We start from the raw sequence: 16,005 nt of genomic DNA on the forward strand, positions 1-16,005 counted from the left end.
ATCTGTTCCGGTAATGTCCAAGCCCCAATCCTTGTGCCTCCAGGTGTGTGGCAGAATCTGGGGGCTCCTGCCCACCAATGGGGTTCTCACTCTCATCCCTGTCCGCCCCACCCCAATGTGAGCCAGAATCTGGGGAAGCCCTGCCCCCCTCTGGCTAGGAAGCTAAGAACAGGCATGCCATGAGCATGCACCTACAACATACTGTTGACACTGGGGTGAGCCGCTAAGAACAGGTAAGACCAACATCAGAAATTCTCCACACCTACAGCACTGCAGCAACGCAGTTGTACCGATGCAGCTGCGCTGCCACAGCACCTCTGGTGAAGATGCAGAATAAAATCACCTCTGCGAACAGCCGAAGTTATGTTGTTGGGAGAAGCTCTCTGCCAACACAGCACTGTGCACGAGTGCTTATGTCAGTGTAACTTAAGTCGCTCAGTGGGGTGGTTTATTCACACCCAAGCAAAGTAAGTTATGCTGACAAACTAGTGTAGGCTTAGCCTTAGGCTTTGTTTAACGTTCTGGAAGGCACGGGCTATCACTGAGCAACCTTAAATCCCCATTAACAAAGTTTTTGCCATTTAATTACTCCCACTGACTAATTATATTTAGCACTTTAATGAAGATGACTAATGAAGTAAGCACAGCTAACAGAAGTTGCATTTGGTCTTTAATAAAATGCAACTGGCTTCAGTCACTGATGGAATGCACACAATAGTGATATTGTAAGGTACAGTGTCTCCTCACAAAGTATGTTTCTATTTCCTTTAGAGAGTTCCTCTGCTTCTTATTCTGTACTAGGGCTTCAGCTTGCCAAAATATTACTTAAGTACACCTCATATCAATTATTTTTCATATATAAGCAATATTTGCAGAGTCGAAAATACTAAGTAAATAAATGCAATGTTTTTAAAAATTGTGCTGTGTGCTAATCTGACCTAGGAGCTGCTGTTTCAGGAGCATTCTGAATTTCATTCACTCCACTACGGTGAAAGGATCAGGAATAGTTTAGGGGCAAGGGAAGGAAGTAAAAAGCAAGAGCCCTATTATGGCAAGAACAGTTTTAGTGTAAACACTCTCCCTAATAATTCAGGCAATACAAATGATATGGAAGGCCTCATGTGGTTCCAACCAGCACCACTTGTTTTGAGGGTGAACGTGTACTTTAAATAAATAAATAAAAATTCACCCCACTTTCATCCAGTGCGATAACTAATCCACTGAAAACATGTCAAGAATTTTTTTTAAAGGAAAAAAAAAGACCATTCTGTACTGCACACAAAGAAAAATTACCTGTAACGCTTGTTCTCTGGTGGTGTGCAATCACAGAGAAGCCACACTCTTGGGTCCGTGCTCTACATGCACATGACCAGCAGGAGTCCCCTATCTAAGTCTTTGGCTGCCAATCACTAAAAACACTTTTTAAAAAAATATATACATTAGAGAAGAGACAGACCGCACTAGACAGAAGATTATCATCAACTTTTCAGGAAAAATCTAGGAGGCAAAATAGAAAGAAACTAAATGGGCAAGAGTCCACTCTACACAATCATCACAGTTGTAGCAGTGACCCTCACTAATTGATTGAAATAAATAACCACTGGTATATTCTGGAACTCCTAGCACAGACCTATTATTGACTGGGGGGGTGGGGGGTGAGAGGGGATGGCACGGCACAACTTACCTAGGGGACTCCCACCAACCATATATGCATGAAGCCCCAAAAGCGGGGATAGGTCTATCTACGTATTTATATTGCACTTGATGAATCTCATGAAATCTACTGTGACAGCCATCTTTAGAGAGAATATTTTAAAATACCTTGTCCATTCCAAAATTTGTCAGAGGCCAAAAAAGGATTTAGAAACAAGGATATCTAAAACAAAACATTTACTGAAATCAGGAAAGATGCAAAGAATTGCTAGCTTTGAGAGCCATCTTCTGGTGTATGCTGGTAATTCTTTATTCACAGGCTAATACCGGGTGTCTTAGCAAACATCTGACAAGTTTTGCAAAGCTATTTTTAAAATGCTGCACTATTGCAGCATTTCAGTTTTTACATTTCAGATAAACAGTTGGAAATCAAAGAAATAGTGAATTTAAAGTTCTGAACAAGAGTGCATGTAAAGGTCAAATAGTTCAAGGTGTTTTTAAAACACCCACAGTGGAGTATAAAAGAGACCCCCCTACGTGTGTTACTCTTCTAATATGTAAAATATTTATAAAAGTAGAAAATCACAACTCAATAAAAAACACGGTTACCCACCTTTCATAACTGCTGCTGTTTGAGATGTGTTGCTCATGTCCATTCCATTCAGAGATCTTTACTTTAGCGGTATCTATAGGGCCGGCTGTGTTGCCCCCTTAAGAGTTGCACTCATGCGCTGGTATATTAGGCGCTGCTGGCCCTATGCCCTCTCCGTTCCTTCTTGCCAACAATCCAACAGAGGGGCAGGAAGAGGGGGTAATGGAATGGACAAGAGCAACACATCTTGAAGAACAGTTACAAAAGGTGGGTAACCATTTTTTCTTCTTCGAGTGCTTGCTCATATCAACTCCATTGTAGGTGACTCACAAGCAGAATCTTTGGAGGTGAGCTTGGAGTTCACAGCCTTGCAGACTGTAGCACAGCTCTACCAAAGCCAGCGTCATCCCGAGCTTCCTGGGTCAATGCATAATGCGACGCAAACATGTGGACGGACGACCAGGTTGCGGCCCGACAGATTTCTTGGATCGGCACCTGCGCCAGGAAGGCTGATGATGCCTGTGCCCGAGTTGAGTGAGCCATTAAAACTGCCAGTGGGGATATCTTTGCCAGCTCATAGAAGTAACAGATGTATGCCGTGATCCAGGACGAGATTATCTGTGCGGACACAGGGTGATCTATCATCCTATCTGCCACTGCAATGACATACGGAACAGCTTCATTCTGAGTATGCAGAAAGCCAGTGCCTGCTTGACATCCAGAATGTGATGCCTCCCTTCCTCATCCAATGCATGCAGCTTCAGGCAGAGGACCAGTAAAAATATATTCTGACCAGTATGAAACTGGGACACCAGCTTGGGCAGGAATGACAGGAGAGGTCGCAGCTGCACCTTGTCCTTGAAGAAAGCCATATAGAGCGGCTCCGAAGTGAGCGCCCTGATTTCCAACACCCTATGGGCCAACGTTATAGCGATAAAAAAGGAGACCTTCCAGAACAGCAGGAGAAGGGAGCAAGAAGCCAAGGGAAAAGGAGGACCCATGCATCTGGACAGCATTATGTTCAGTTCCCAAGGGGGGACCAGCTGCCGGATCTGCGGGTAAAGGTGCTTCAGCCCTTTAAGGAACACACTGTCATAGGATGGGCGACGAAGGACCCACCCTGGACTGAGGTTGCAGCGCCGAGATAGCTGCCACGTGGACCTTTATGGAGGAAAACGACAACCCCTGAAGTCTCAGATGCAACAAGTAATCTAGGACGTCCTGCAGCAAGGCTTGCTTGGTCCGAAGACGTCTCTCTGCAGCCCAGCACTCAAACCTTTTCCACTTTGCCAGGTAGGTCGCCCTGGTTGAGGGTTTCTGCTGCCAAGCAACACGTGCTGAGCACGGTACGAACATGCTCTTTCATTTACATTCAGCCACACCATCAGATGCAGCGCCACCAGGTTTGGGTGCAGCAGGTTGCCATGGTTCTGCGACAGTAGATCCCAAAGAGGCAGCAGCAGGGAGCTGGCTGACGATAGGTCCAACTGCATGCTGAATCAGTGCTGAAGGGGCCATGCCAGAGCCACAAGGATGACTTCCGATCTGTCCTGGTTGACCTTCACAGGGACTTGGTGGATCAATGACACTGGTGGAAAGGCATACATAAGCACCTCATCCACAGAATGAGGAAGGTGTGCGAGAGGGAACCCCCTTCCAGACTCTGGATAGAGCAGAACTGGTGGCACTTACTGTTCTGCCTGGACGCCAGCAGGTCGACCTGGGGAGTTCCCCACCATTGGAAAATTATGTTAACCACCTCCAGATGGAAGGACCACTCGTGGCAAGACATGCTGAAGCTATCTGCAAAGACATTCCTGCAGCCATGCAGACGGGTAGCAATCAGATGAATGGCATGCTGCACACAGATGTCCTAGAGGCTGAGCATCTGGCTCCTCCCTGCCTTTTGATATAGTACATCGCTGCAGTATTATCCGTCAGGACCTGCACCACCTTGCCTTTCAAGAATGGCTAGCAAGCCAGGCAAACTGCTCTGAGTTCCCTTACACTGATCTGGAGGGCCGGGTTGTCCCACATCCAGCAGCCCTGGATGTTGAACTCACCCAGGTGGGCTCCCCAGCCCAGATCTGAGGTATAGGGAGACGAGGGTCAACGACGGGGATGGGGCCGTGAAGGGAACCCGCTGCAGCATTGATCTGGGGTCCAACCACCAGCTCAGGGTCAAAAGGACATGGTTTGGTACTGTGACCAATCTGTCCGTCCAGGGAGTGTCTGTTGGGGATATAAACCGAGACCAGCAACATCTCCAGTGGCCACAGATGAAGACAAGCATGGCTGACAACGTATGTGCATGCGGCTATGTGCCCCACCAGACGTAGACAGGTGTGGGCTGCAGTGAGCACATGCCTTCTTAAATGGCAAATCAGGTCCATGATAGCCTGAAACCGTGTTTCTGGGAGGAAGGCTCTGGCCCACGTGGAGTCGAGAACGGTCCTGATGAACTCTGTGTTCAGTTGCTGTTAATGTGGACTTTTCTGGATTTACTAACAGGCCCAGGTCACAGCAGATGGAATGCACCAAGTCGAGACGTCTCTGCACCTGCTCCAAAGAGCTGCCCTTGATGAGCCAGTCATCGAAGTACGGAACAGATGGACCCCCCATCCCCCGAGGTAAGCGTCAACCAGCGCCATGCACTTTGTAAGCACCCTGGGGACCAAGAGAGGCCAAAGGGTAGTGCCGTGATTTGGAAATGGTACCCTCCCACTACAAAATGGAGAAAGCGCCTGTGACCCAGGAATATAAAAATGTGGAAGAAAGTCTTTCAAGTCAAAGGCAGTCTCCCAAATCCAGAGAGGGCATGATGGGGACCAGGGAGATCATGCAAAACTTCAGCTTCATGAGAGACTTGTTGAGGCAGTGCACATCCAGGATGGGTCAGAGGCAGGGGTGGGCAAACTTTTTGGCCTGAGGGCCACATCTGGGTACAGAAATTGTACAGCCGGCCATGAATGCTCATGAAATTGGAGTCTGGGGTGTAGGCTTCAGCTGAGGAGGCAGGCAGGCTCTAGGGTGGGGCTGGAAATGAGGGATTTGGGGTTCAGGAGGGTGCCCCGGGCTGGTATAGATGGGCTCAGAGGACAGGAGGGGAATCAGGGCTAGGGGGTGGGAGCTCAGAGGGTGCAGGCTCTAGTCAGCGCTTACCTCGAGCGGCTCCCGGAAGCAGCAGCATACCCCTCTCCAGCTCCTATGCGGTGCTTCCCCTGCAGCTCCCACTGGTGGAGCGGCGCAGCAGGGGAACATGCCACTGCTTCCAGGAGCCATGCGATGCATCCCCCGACCCTGCTCCCTGGCGGGAGCTCAAGGGCCAGATTAAAAATACTGACAGGTTGGACGCAGCCCCATGGCCATAGTTTGCCCACCCCTGATCTGAGGCCTCCTTTCACTTTCAAGATTGGGAAGAACCAGGAGTAGAACTCCTTTCCTGTCACGCCCTGAGGAACCTCCACCACAGCCCTTAGACGCAGGAGGTCCTTGACCTCCTGAACGAGGAAGTGCTCGTAAGAAGAGGGACAGGAAAGTGAGGGGGGGCAGCAGCGGCCAAAAATTTCAGGGTACAGCCCCATGATATTATAGCCAGAACCCAGCGATCTGACATAACCTGCAACCAGGCTGAGTGGTAGAGGAACAGGCGGTTGAGGAAAAGTAGCAGTGGATCTGGAGAATTGACTGGGGCATCACTCTCAACCATGCCATCAAAATGAGTGTTCCTGCCCCACAGAATGGTTGGTCTGGCCAGTTTGCGCAGGTGAGCGAGAGGTAGAAGGGCAGTGATGACTAAAAGTAGTGTCCCTGTCCTCTCTTTTTGCAGGTCCAGGGTGAGACTGCCATGACCTCAACGGAGCGGGGGCCAGAATGGTTTACGCACCAACTGCAGTGTGTGGACAGTCAGGGTGTCCTTCATCCCATGCAGCCTTACATCAGCCTGCTCAGAAAAAAAGACCACTTCTGTCAAAGGAAGATCTTGTATAGAGGTCTGCATCTCCTGGTAGAAACCTGCAATCCTAAACCAAGAGCTGCGCCTCAACCACTGAAGATGCCACCACCCTGGCTGCCGAGTCCGCCATGTCCCTGGCCATCTGAAGAGCACAGCAAGCTGCTGAAATACTCTCCTGCACCAATACAACAAAATCCTGGCCCTGGTCCTGTGGGGAGTCAGTCCTTCAATTTATGAGACTCTCCATAAATTCAAGTACAGCAGCCCAGAAGGGCTTGGTGGTTTGCCACAAGAAACTGTAGACTTGCAGTGGAATAAATTTTCCTTCCAAACAAGTAGAGTCTTTTGGCCTTATTTCGTGGCGTGGCGCTGGTGTGTCCCTGCTTCTCCTTTTCACTGACAGCAGAGATCACCAGCAAGCCTGGAAAAGTGTGGATATAAAGGCATTCGAAGTTTTTGGCCGGCGCAAAGTGTTTTTTCTCAGCCTGCTTTGAGGCAGGAGGGATGTAGGAGGGCATCTGCCAGATACCCTTGGCAATTTTCAGGCCCCTTTCATGAATGGGTAGTGCAATACATGTAGAAGTGGAGGCTGACAGATGTTGAAGAATGTGTCCTCTTGCTCGGCCATCTCCACCTGCAGGCCCAGGTTGTTCGCCCCCATCAAAGCAAGCCTCAGGGTCCTTAAAGTCGTCAGGTGGGCTGGCACTGGAAGGCCCCATGACCATTTCATTAGGTGATGAGGAGGAGGACTGAACCAATGGAGGGGGAGGTTGGTGGTCCTCCTCTGCTGGGAAGGATAGCTTAGGCATAGGTGTAGCCTCCTGAGCCTTGGTCACTGGGTGTGTTTCCGATACTGGGGCCAGTACTGACGGTGCCAGCGGTCGCTGCTCCATGGCTGCTGCAGGCGATTGAGCTGATGGGGGCAATACCATGACCAGAACCTCCTAGATGTTCCAACATGGCCACTGAACAGACCGCTGTCCTGACTGCCACTGCCCCAATGCCACCACTGGCCCAGATGCCCAGTCACGCCGCTGAGGTTGAGGTGATGGGTTCAAATGTCCCTCTGTTCCAGAGGAGCCCCCTTCCAGGGACCACAGAGGGGCTGTCAAGGCCTGAGTTTGCCTTGAGATCACCGACACCAGGACCGCTCCCAAGGTGACTGGTATTGCTGGTGCAGGGAGCAGGTGTGGGGCCGGGGCAGGAGGGAGATCATTCCCATGGCATCGGCAACTGGGACTGATGTGGATAACAGGGGACTGGTGCCTCTCTCTTGACGAATCATGTCAAGAAGGTGGCAACCGCGAACGCGGAGACCGACAGTAAGTTCATGATGATTTAAGGAGACTATGCTTCAAGACACAAATGATTTGTACACATTTTGAACAGTTTTGTCCAGGGAAGCAATATATTCAAGATCATCATTTATAAAGATGGGAGTTACCAGCATAAATTGATAAATTACAATAAAGTAAGGTGGGATGCTGGATTACTGGCACTTTCACCAATCCATGAGAACTGAAACAGCAAGATTTCTAATGCACTATTTTCCTTTCTCCATGTTTGCAGCATTTGTGAGCTCATGCTTATTGTGCTAAAGCATCAAATATAGTGTATTGTGCAGGACAGGACTAGGAGCTAAGAGTAAAATTAACTGTCATTTTCTAAATGACTGTTTTACGTTTTATGCCGCCATATCAACTCATGATTCAAAACATAATCCTGAAAAGACTATTACAACACAAAATGGGGATAGATATCTTAAGCACCTCAAAAAATGAACAAAAGGTGAATAAAGTGGATTTAAATACAGATTAAATTGCTGTATATCACATTTTAAATGGAGAGTCTGAAGTCAAAAGATAAAACTGCTTTCTGTGATAAATACAAGGTTTCCCAGTATCTCTCTGCTTCTAGACTCCAGGATATTCCACATTAAGTCAAAAGGCAGTAGTCACAAAGACCTATTCATCACTTAATATCATGTTATGCCCTCAAAATAAGCTGTGCATAAAGCCTTGTGCTGCCTCTTAGGGGTTAATTCCACCCAAACTCCATTTTAAACATCATCATCCCCTCCTTAAATCAGGTTAGGTGAAGTCACTCAGTTTCTTGCATTATTCAGTGTCAGTCATCACTTCAGTACCTACAAATATGTTCGGTACTTCAGTTTCCAACTAACAGAGTCTGAATATTAATTTCATTTGAGAAGACTAAGGTTTTCCCCATCTTTTGGAAATTGTTTGACCATTAAAACCTTTTATATTTTCAACCCAATAAACTGCCTGCAAAACAATGTTCTTTGTAGTGTTGTTCTAGTCATGCTGGTCCCAGGGTATTAGAAAGACAAGGTGGGTGAGGCAGTATATTTTACTGGACCAACTTCTGCTGGTGTAAGAGGCAAGCTTTCAAGCTACACAATTGTTCTATAGGTCTCGGGCTGAAGAGCTCTGTGTAGTTCAAAAGCTTGTCTTTCATCAATGGAAGATTGTCCAGAAAAAGACTACCTTACCCACCTTTTCTCGCAAAATAATAGAAACAACTCATTTTAGCTACAGTATACTGAGCACAACACACACAGTACTGGGATTAAAGGGATTTGGATGAAATACTTCACAAGAAATAATGTCCGGAGTTCTGAAAAAAACTAACAAAAATACAACTCGTAAGAACGCAAACAAAACAGGTACAAACAATAGATTAATGTGTGCAGAGAAGACCTTCAATGCCAAGAGCTGATAAATGGATTCTGGAACCAGAAATTGTAGATATATGGATCAGTTCTATTAGAAAAAAACATGCTATAAACAGCTGGTAATAGGCTTGAAAGCAGCCTGTAATAAGGTTACCTCTGTTCTGGACTGCTGCTAGCAGGCTGTGGAGTAGCAGGATTTTCTTCTACAGCTTCTGTGTTCTCCTCCACCACATATTTACAAGAAACATCTTGCGAGGTAGACAATTTTCCTTCCTCACTAAATAAAAAGCAGGTTACAATTTAACTTCAGTTATGGATGTAGGGAATTTCATGCAATAGTGGAAGACTGAGGGAAGGGTCCAGACTACATGCAAGTACATGGTTTTTGAATTATGATTAAAGCATGGAAATCAAACACGGGAATCTGGACTCTGTAGACAACCATTAACACATCAGTGTTCTGCCCACTTAAACTGGATTGAAAAAATGCATGAAATACAATGATTACATACAAGTGCAAGGAGGGAATAAAGAATGTGCTTGGTGCTGAAGTGAGAACAATCACAGCCTTTACCGTACATACCGATAGGATTTCAACACTCTGAAGCCAAGAGTATGCAAAAAATAGAAGAAGAAAAGTATAAAAGACTTGAGGTTCCTTTCAAAATTAGCACTGACTAAATTTGTCCATGGAAAAGCACATCAGCAAAACCAGCCTTATATTTCTCTTTTTATAAAGCCACTTATTCGTATTACACTCTACTCATTCAAAATTCCTAAAGAAACCATCTTTTCATTTGGAGGCTAAAGTACAATTGGCATATGTTGTATATCACTAAAACGGACATGATCATTTACGTAGTTGGTTAGTGTTTTTATTCAGCTAGAACTATACATGAAACGTGTGAATTCCCTTACAGCTGTGAAGCCTACAGGGGGGAGAGGTGGAGAGGAAACACGTATCTGTATTTATTAAAAAAAAAATTTCACTCTTCCCATTTGCACTCCAATGCTACATGTTTTTTTTCCTAGCTACTCTGTTATGGGTATGTTCATACCCAGAAGATGTCAGCCAACCACCTTTCATTGATTTCAAGTGCAAACCTTACACCACACCTCTCAAACTGTAAACCTGCCACCATATGACGTAAGTCTGTCCATTTTCTTCCTTAAGATTTAAGAGACTCTCCTCTCACTGTTGTCCCACTACTTTGGTTGTTCTTTCAATGGATCCTCCTGCTTTCATATCTCACTTTACCCAGGTATCCCATCCCATAAGGCTCTGTCCTTGGCCCACTTTTCTGAAGATCCCATCTATAGATGACCTCACTGACAGCTAAAACCTCTGTGCCAATCATAATGGCATCTCTCTACCACTGACCCATCTCCCTCCATTGTTTGTTTGCATTACACTAGCACCTAAGAGCTCATCCATCCAAACTGACATCTCCTTTTAGATGTTTTGCCATTAACTTAAATGTAATAACCAAAACTTAACTCAGTCTGTCTCCTTCAAAACCCTCCCCACTCCACCCATTCTCCATCACACCTGACACCTGCTATCCTTCCTGTCACTCTGGTCCGTAATATGGCTGTCAGCTTTGACTCCACCTTTGTTCAAGACCTGCACAACATCCAGGCCATGTCCAAATCTTCCTAATATTGACTCCCTAACATAGCTAACCCCTTTTCTCTTCATACCACTAAAATTCTGGTCTTGGATCTTCTCCTCTCAGATAGGTTGTGACATGGCCAGAATTTTCTCCCACTTCTGGGTCTCTCCACTGGCTCTCTTTTCTTCACTGCTTGAAATTCAAACTTCTGGTCTTTACAGACCTTCACAACTTAAGTATCTTTACTCTATCAGCTTTCATTACCCATTTATCCGTTTCTTCCATAAGCACTGCCATAAAGAGCAACACTAAAGAGTGCATGAAACACCCTTCCTAACTAGTCCATAAACCTATTACTCTGTTCTCCTTTAAATCCTTCCTCAAGAGTAACTTCTCAAGATGCCTACCAAAAAACAAAAAAGAAAACAAAAAACAAAAAAACCAACCTCAACTGATGACAGATGCCCAGAGGGACTTCTGGTATTTGTTTTGTCTTTGCAAATAAACGTGCCTGTAACTATTTTCCCCATCTTCTCCCCCAAATGTTTTTGATACCTCTTTAAAATTAAAATTCTTTGGGGGCAGGAACTGTGTGTACCTCCAAGTTTGTAATTTAGCATAAAGGGGACGCAATTCTGATTACAGCCTCCAAGTGCTACCTCAATTCAAACAACAGTTGGTAATAATAAATTAGCTGATCTAAAGTAAGCCCTAAATACATTTACTGAAAACCCCTTGTGCAATCTCAAGTTTCACTCCATGGTTCAGGGAAAAAGAGGGAGACTGATCTGAACACCTAAGTCTCTCTGGGACCTTGTCAGTTTCATTATACCAATTTTCTATCAGCAGCAGCCTAAATAAATTCAAATGAGAGAATATGGTAAGAATTTGTTTACAGTGCCTAACTCAAGGAGGAACAGGCCAGAAGGACTGATGCAAATTTCTATATCCTCACTACTTCTAGACATCCCCACATCCCAAAGCCTTCCAAAGCAGCAAATGGGGTTGTAGCCACACAAATATTGACTCTAATGGGAGTTCTACTGCTCCCACAAAATTCTGTGCACTGCTTTGAAACATTTACAGATTAGGATTACAAGGAATGAAAAGGTGCATGATTACAATTGTCAGAGAGCTGATTCAATCAAAGCTCACCATACTGCACTCTGGAACATTCCCCCGGTATGTGGGATTGCAAGTTACATGTTGTCCTTTTCCAAGCTACTCTCTCATCTTTCACATTGACCTGATCTCTGTCTTACTAGGTATGTTGTTAGTCTAGGGGACTTTTGTCATAAACAGATAGCTAAGGGTTAATATTTCTTTCACCTGTAAAGGATTAACAAAGGGAACCAAACACCTGACCAGAGGACCAATCAGGAAACCGGATTTTTCAAAGCTGAGGGAGGGAATGTTTGTGTCTGCGTCTTTGTCTGGCTCTCAGCTATGAGAGGGGTCTTCTATCTTCAAGCTTCTAATCTTCAGTTTCAAAGTTGTGAGTACAAAGGTAGAAAAAACAATAGGCTGTTATTGGTTTTTTTGTATTTACATGTGTGTAGTGGCTAGAATGTTTAAATTGTATCTCTTTTTGAATAAGGCTGTTTATTCATATTTTTCTTTTAAGCAATAGCCCTGTATTGTCACTTTAATACAGAGATTAATTTTTTTGTCTTTTTCTTTCTTTTTATATAAAGCTTTCTTTTTTAAAAACTTGTTGACTTTTCTTTTCCTAGTTATGGCAAGGGGATAGGAATCTCTGTGCCAGGATTACTGTCTCTCTCAGGGAAAGACTGGGAGGGGGGAAAAGAAGGAGGGGGAAGGTAAATTGTCCTCTCGGTTTTGTGTTTCAAGGGATTGAAGCAGGGAAATCTCCTAGTATACCCAGGGCGGGAAAATCTGGGAGGAAGTAAAGAGCAGGAAGGGAAATGGTTTATTTCTCCTTGTTTTAAGAATCCAAGGGATTTGGGTTCTTGGGGTCCCCAGGGAAGGTTTTGGGGGGACCAGAGTGTACCAGGCACTGGAATTCCTGGTTGGTGGCAGGCTATCAGATCTAAGCTGGTAATTAAGCTTAGAGCGGTTCATGCTAGCTTCTCAGTTTATGAACGCTAAGGTTCAAATCTGAGTAGGAAAGCTATGACAACTTTCCTTTCAAATTAAAGGTATTTTGGGACTTTCATCTGAAGCTCAGGTCTAACTATATAGTCTTCTTCAGAGGGTTAGAAGTCAAAATATCTTTCTACAATTTTTTTTCCCACTCTTCTATGGCTCTCAGAACTTACAATTCTATAGCAAAGTACTTGTGAATGGAAGGAGCTTAGGCAGGAGGTAAAAGAACCACAATAGTAGTAACTGACTTTACGCGGCATGGATCAAAAAAATAAGGACCAGTCAAACTAAAAATGGACTATAAAATTCAAAGAGACAGGGATAGACGAGGAGAATAGTTAGATGTGTGATTTACTCAAACACTGGCCAAAAAGAGTCATTGCAATTTTTTTTCTATATACAGAAGCATCACCATCATGTAGCAGTAAGGGGATATATGCTCTAAACACAGTTCTGCTGCTATTGCACAAGTAATTTTGGATTCAGTTTTAGACACCTCATGATCAGAAATTCTTTTAATTTGATAATGTAACTCAGAAAAGCAGCAACAATTACAGTGCTGGAAGGGACCGGGGGGGGGGGGGTGTCTCCTGAGGTAGGAAATCTAACTAGAAAACTCTGCTAAAAAGCTATAAAACTCTTACAAAAATAAAAACTAACTACAAAGGCAGTGGCAAGACCAAAAGAGAAAACTTTAGCTCCAGACACTGGACATTCTGATCCAAGCCATATGGCAGTAAGAAGGAACTGGAGCAGCAGTCCAGTCCTCTCTGCTCCACCCTTTAATTCCTTTGGTTGAAAGCAGACAGACGGCACGGGTGCATATATGGACCAAAGGGCACTGCTTGAAAGAATTCATCTACAGTGGAAGACACGTAGGGACCAATACTCAAAGCAGCAGGTCACTCACCCAAAAGCCCAGGTCACACAAAACCTTCCCTAATTGAAAAAACAAGTCTCAATCCAAAAACTGACATCTCAACACAATTTGGTTAACAGTTCAAAAGGTTTTGTTTTTGTTCCAATGCAGAATAAAACCTAGCTCCATAACCTCTATTGAAATGTACATATGAATGAAAGCTCAGATAATGGAAAACTGGAGTCAGATTGTTAAGTTTAAAATCTCTGCATACAGATGTCTAATTAGTGTCTTGGAAACCATTAGTTCTATGAAATACTCCCAAAAGGACCGAATAAAATGCTCAGCTAACATATCTGAAACATTTTTGAAGGAGGAACAAAAAAAATGTGTATACCTCGAGTGAATAAGAGAAATGAACTAGGTTTCCTCACCTTTTGAAGACAGCTGTTTCAGTTTTAGCATCTACAGTAAGGCTCAGTGTTTCCTTCATGCTGCCATTCATTACTGTCTCAGTTACCTTGTCTGCATTTTCTACATCATCTTCTCCATCTGAGCTGGCCTCCATAGCAACACTTCCTTGGGCTGATACAGAGAAACAAAACAGGATATAGCTAATGATTTTTATAGTTAATGAGCAAGTACAAATCAGTGAGGATGTGTAGGAGGATAACATCTACTATAATCATACATAATCTTCCTGCAGTTTTGTTTACTTTGCAAATCCCACACAGCAGGTAAAAATTAGGGCTTGTCCACAAAGGGAAATTTACTGATAACTCATTTTAACGCTTATTTTGGAACAACAGTATTCACACAGGGAATTATACTGGTATCATCATACTGGTACAGGTTTCCTCTTAAGTTACCTATGTAAACAACCCCATAGTTAGGTGTGAAGATCCTGGAATTCTAGCACTTATGTTCATTAACAATGCAATTGGGAAGTGGGATAACATGGGTTTGATCTGGTAATTTTTAATCCACTTTGAGCATGTGCTGGAAAAGGTAGATGACAGGAGGGAGAGAAGGGCACACAGAATGTTCACTGCTGCATCCAAAGACTCAAGAGGCTAAAGACCATCTTAACTTATTAAAAGCTTTGCCCAAGTCTCACTGACTAATAAAAAGTAAAGTTAATATTAACACAAATAGCTCGCTTTTATACAGTGCTTTTCTTCCGTGGATCTCAAAACTCATTTCAGAAGAGGTCAGTATCCTTACCCTCCATTTACCAATGGGAAAACAGAGGTGCTAAAAGGGAAAATGACTTGCCCAAGATCTCCCAAGAAGCCCATGGTAGAAGTGGGAAGTCCAATGCTCTACTCATTTAAGCCACTCTGCTTCAGTTATTCATTTGCACATAATTTGAATAATTTCAGTGCACTTACCCTCTGGCTGTGTTGCAAGTGCAGATACATTTGCACTCAGGGGATCCATTGGTTCTGTGTTTGTTTCCATTTCTACAGGAGAATTGCTTCTTAAAGACTCTTTAGAACTTAAATACAAATGAAAGTGAATTACATTTTGGAAAAAGATTTCTAAACATTAAAATGAAATTTGCTCACATGCAACCAGAACCTTTAAAAATAATGTTTCTATCAACTCCAGAATCCTACTGAAACCAATTATATTAAAACCCATCCAAGAATATGAAAAGAATTTTAAGGATGCAAAGTCAAACACTAAAAAGTTAGGAAACGCTAGAATTAAGATTTCCTGGTTTACTATCATGAAGAGCGTGCATGTGTGAGAGAGAGGGGCGCACTGGATAAAAAGGACATGCGTAATTTTTTTTTTTGCCCCTTGCAATTTCCATTTCAATATATTTTCAGCTATATATTGTCCCTTTCAAGGAAATGGTATCCGGGCAAGAGGGTTGCTCAATCTCCATATCCAAATCAAATCAGTGCCATCTCTGCCAGTGAGGTTGATCAACCACCAACCACAAACATATATAACATGGATGCTTGTCCACTGATATCTGGATTAAGTTCTCAAAATTTATACATCCCACAGAACCCCAGATAGCACATTTCTGCCACTTCCAATCTGAAATAATTGTAAATGATTTCTTGCCCTGATTCAGCAAAAATATCCCTATTCATGAAAGCATGCGTTTTAAGTCCCATAAAAGGCAATGCTCCGTGCAGGATAGCAGTCCACCCACATGCTATCAACTGCAGAATTAGGGTCTCGTTTTGAAGTGAATTTGAAACAGTGGGTTTGTTCCTTCACTATTCCAAGGGCACAAGATACAATTTACACATTAGGGACTGGGACCCCAAAACTGCAGCAGAAACCTTGAAATTATGCAGCTCTGTTCACCTTTACTTCCAAGAAGTATAGCTGAGACAATATCCCTTGTGTTATTTAAATTTGATAAATTCAATTTATTGTACAATGCCCCCAAATTTTCAATTTTGAAATGTGCTGTAGATTTTGGTACTGTCAATGTTTAATTGCATTGCAGAAGCTACAGGAAAAAGATACAGATATTGGCAGGTAGATAAGGAACAGTTTGCGGTTTTG

General features: G+C 43.9%; 1 protein-coding gene across 14 annotated transcripts in view; it reads right to left on the bottom strand.

Moving 5' to 3' along the window:
• Window positions 1-16,005, bottom strand: part of PPP6R3 (protein phosphatase 6 regulatory subunit 3) — a 134,819-nt gene that overhangs the window by 2,628 nt on the left and 116,186 nt on the right. For 8 of the 14 annotated variants that reach the window (XM_075065058.1, XM_075065057.1, XM_032801548.2 and 5 more), the window contains 3 exons: window positions 14,865-14,971; window positions 13,908-14,058; window positions 9,050-9,172 (listed from right to left, as the gene is read on the bottom strand). In XM_075065058.1, the coding sequence (XP_074921159.1) occupies window positions 9,050-9,172; window positions 13,908-14,058; window positions 14,865-14,971 (381 nt within the window). Of the gene's footprint in view, window positions 1-1,293; window positions 1,419-9,049; window positions 9,173-9,478; window positions 9,497-13,907; window positions 14,059-14,864; window positions 14,972-16,005 lie in introns of all 14 variants that reach the window. The other 6 variants (XM_032801554.2, XM_032801546.2, XM_032801553.2 and 3 more) reach the window with 2 other exon arrangements.

This window comes from Chelonoidis abingdonii, chromosome 4 (assembly GCF_003597395.2).
Source record: "Chelonoidis abingdonii isolate Lonesome George chromosome 4, CheloAbing_2.0, whole genome shotgun sequence".
Classification (NCBI taxonomy): Eukaryota; Metazoa; Chordata; order Testudines; family Testudinidae; genus Chelonoidis; species Chelonoidis abingdonii.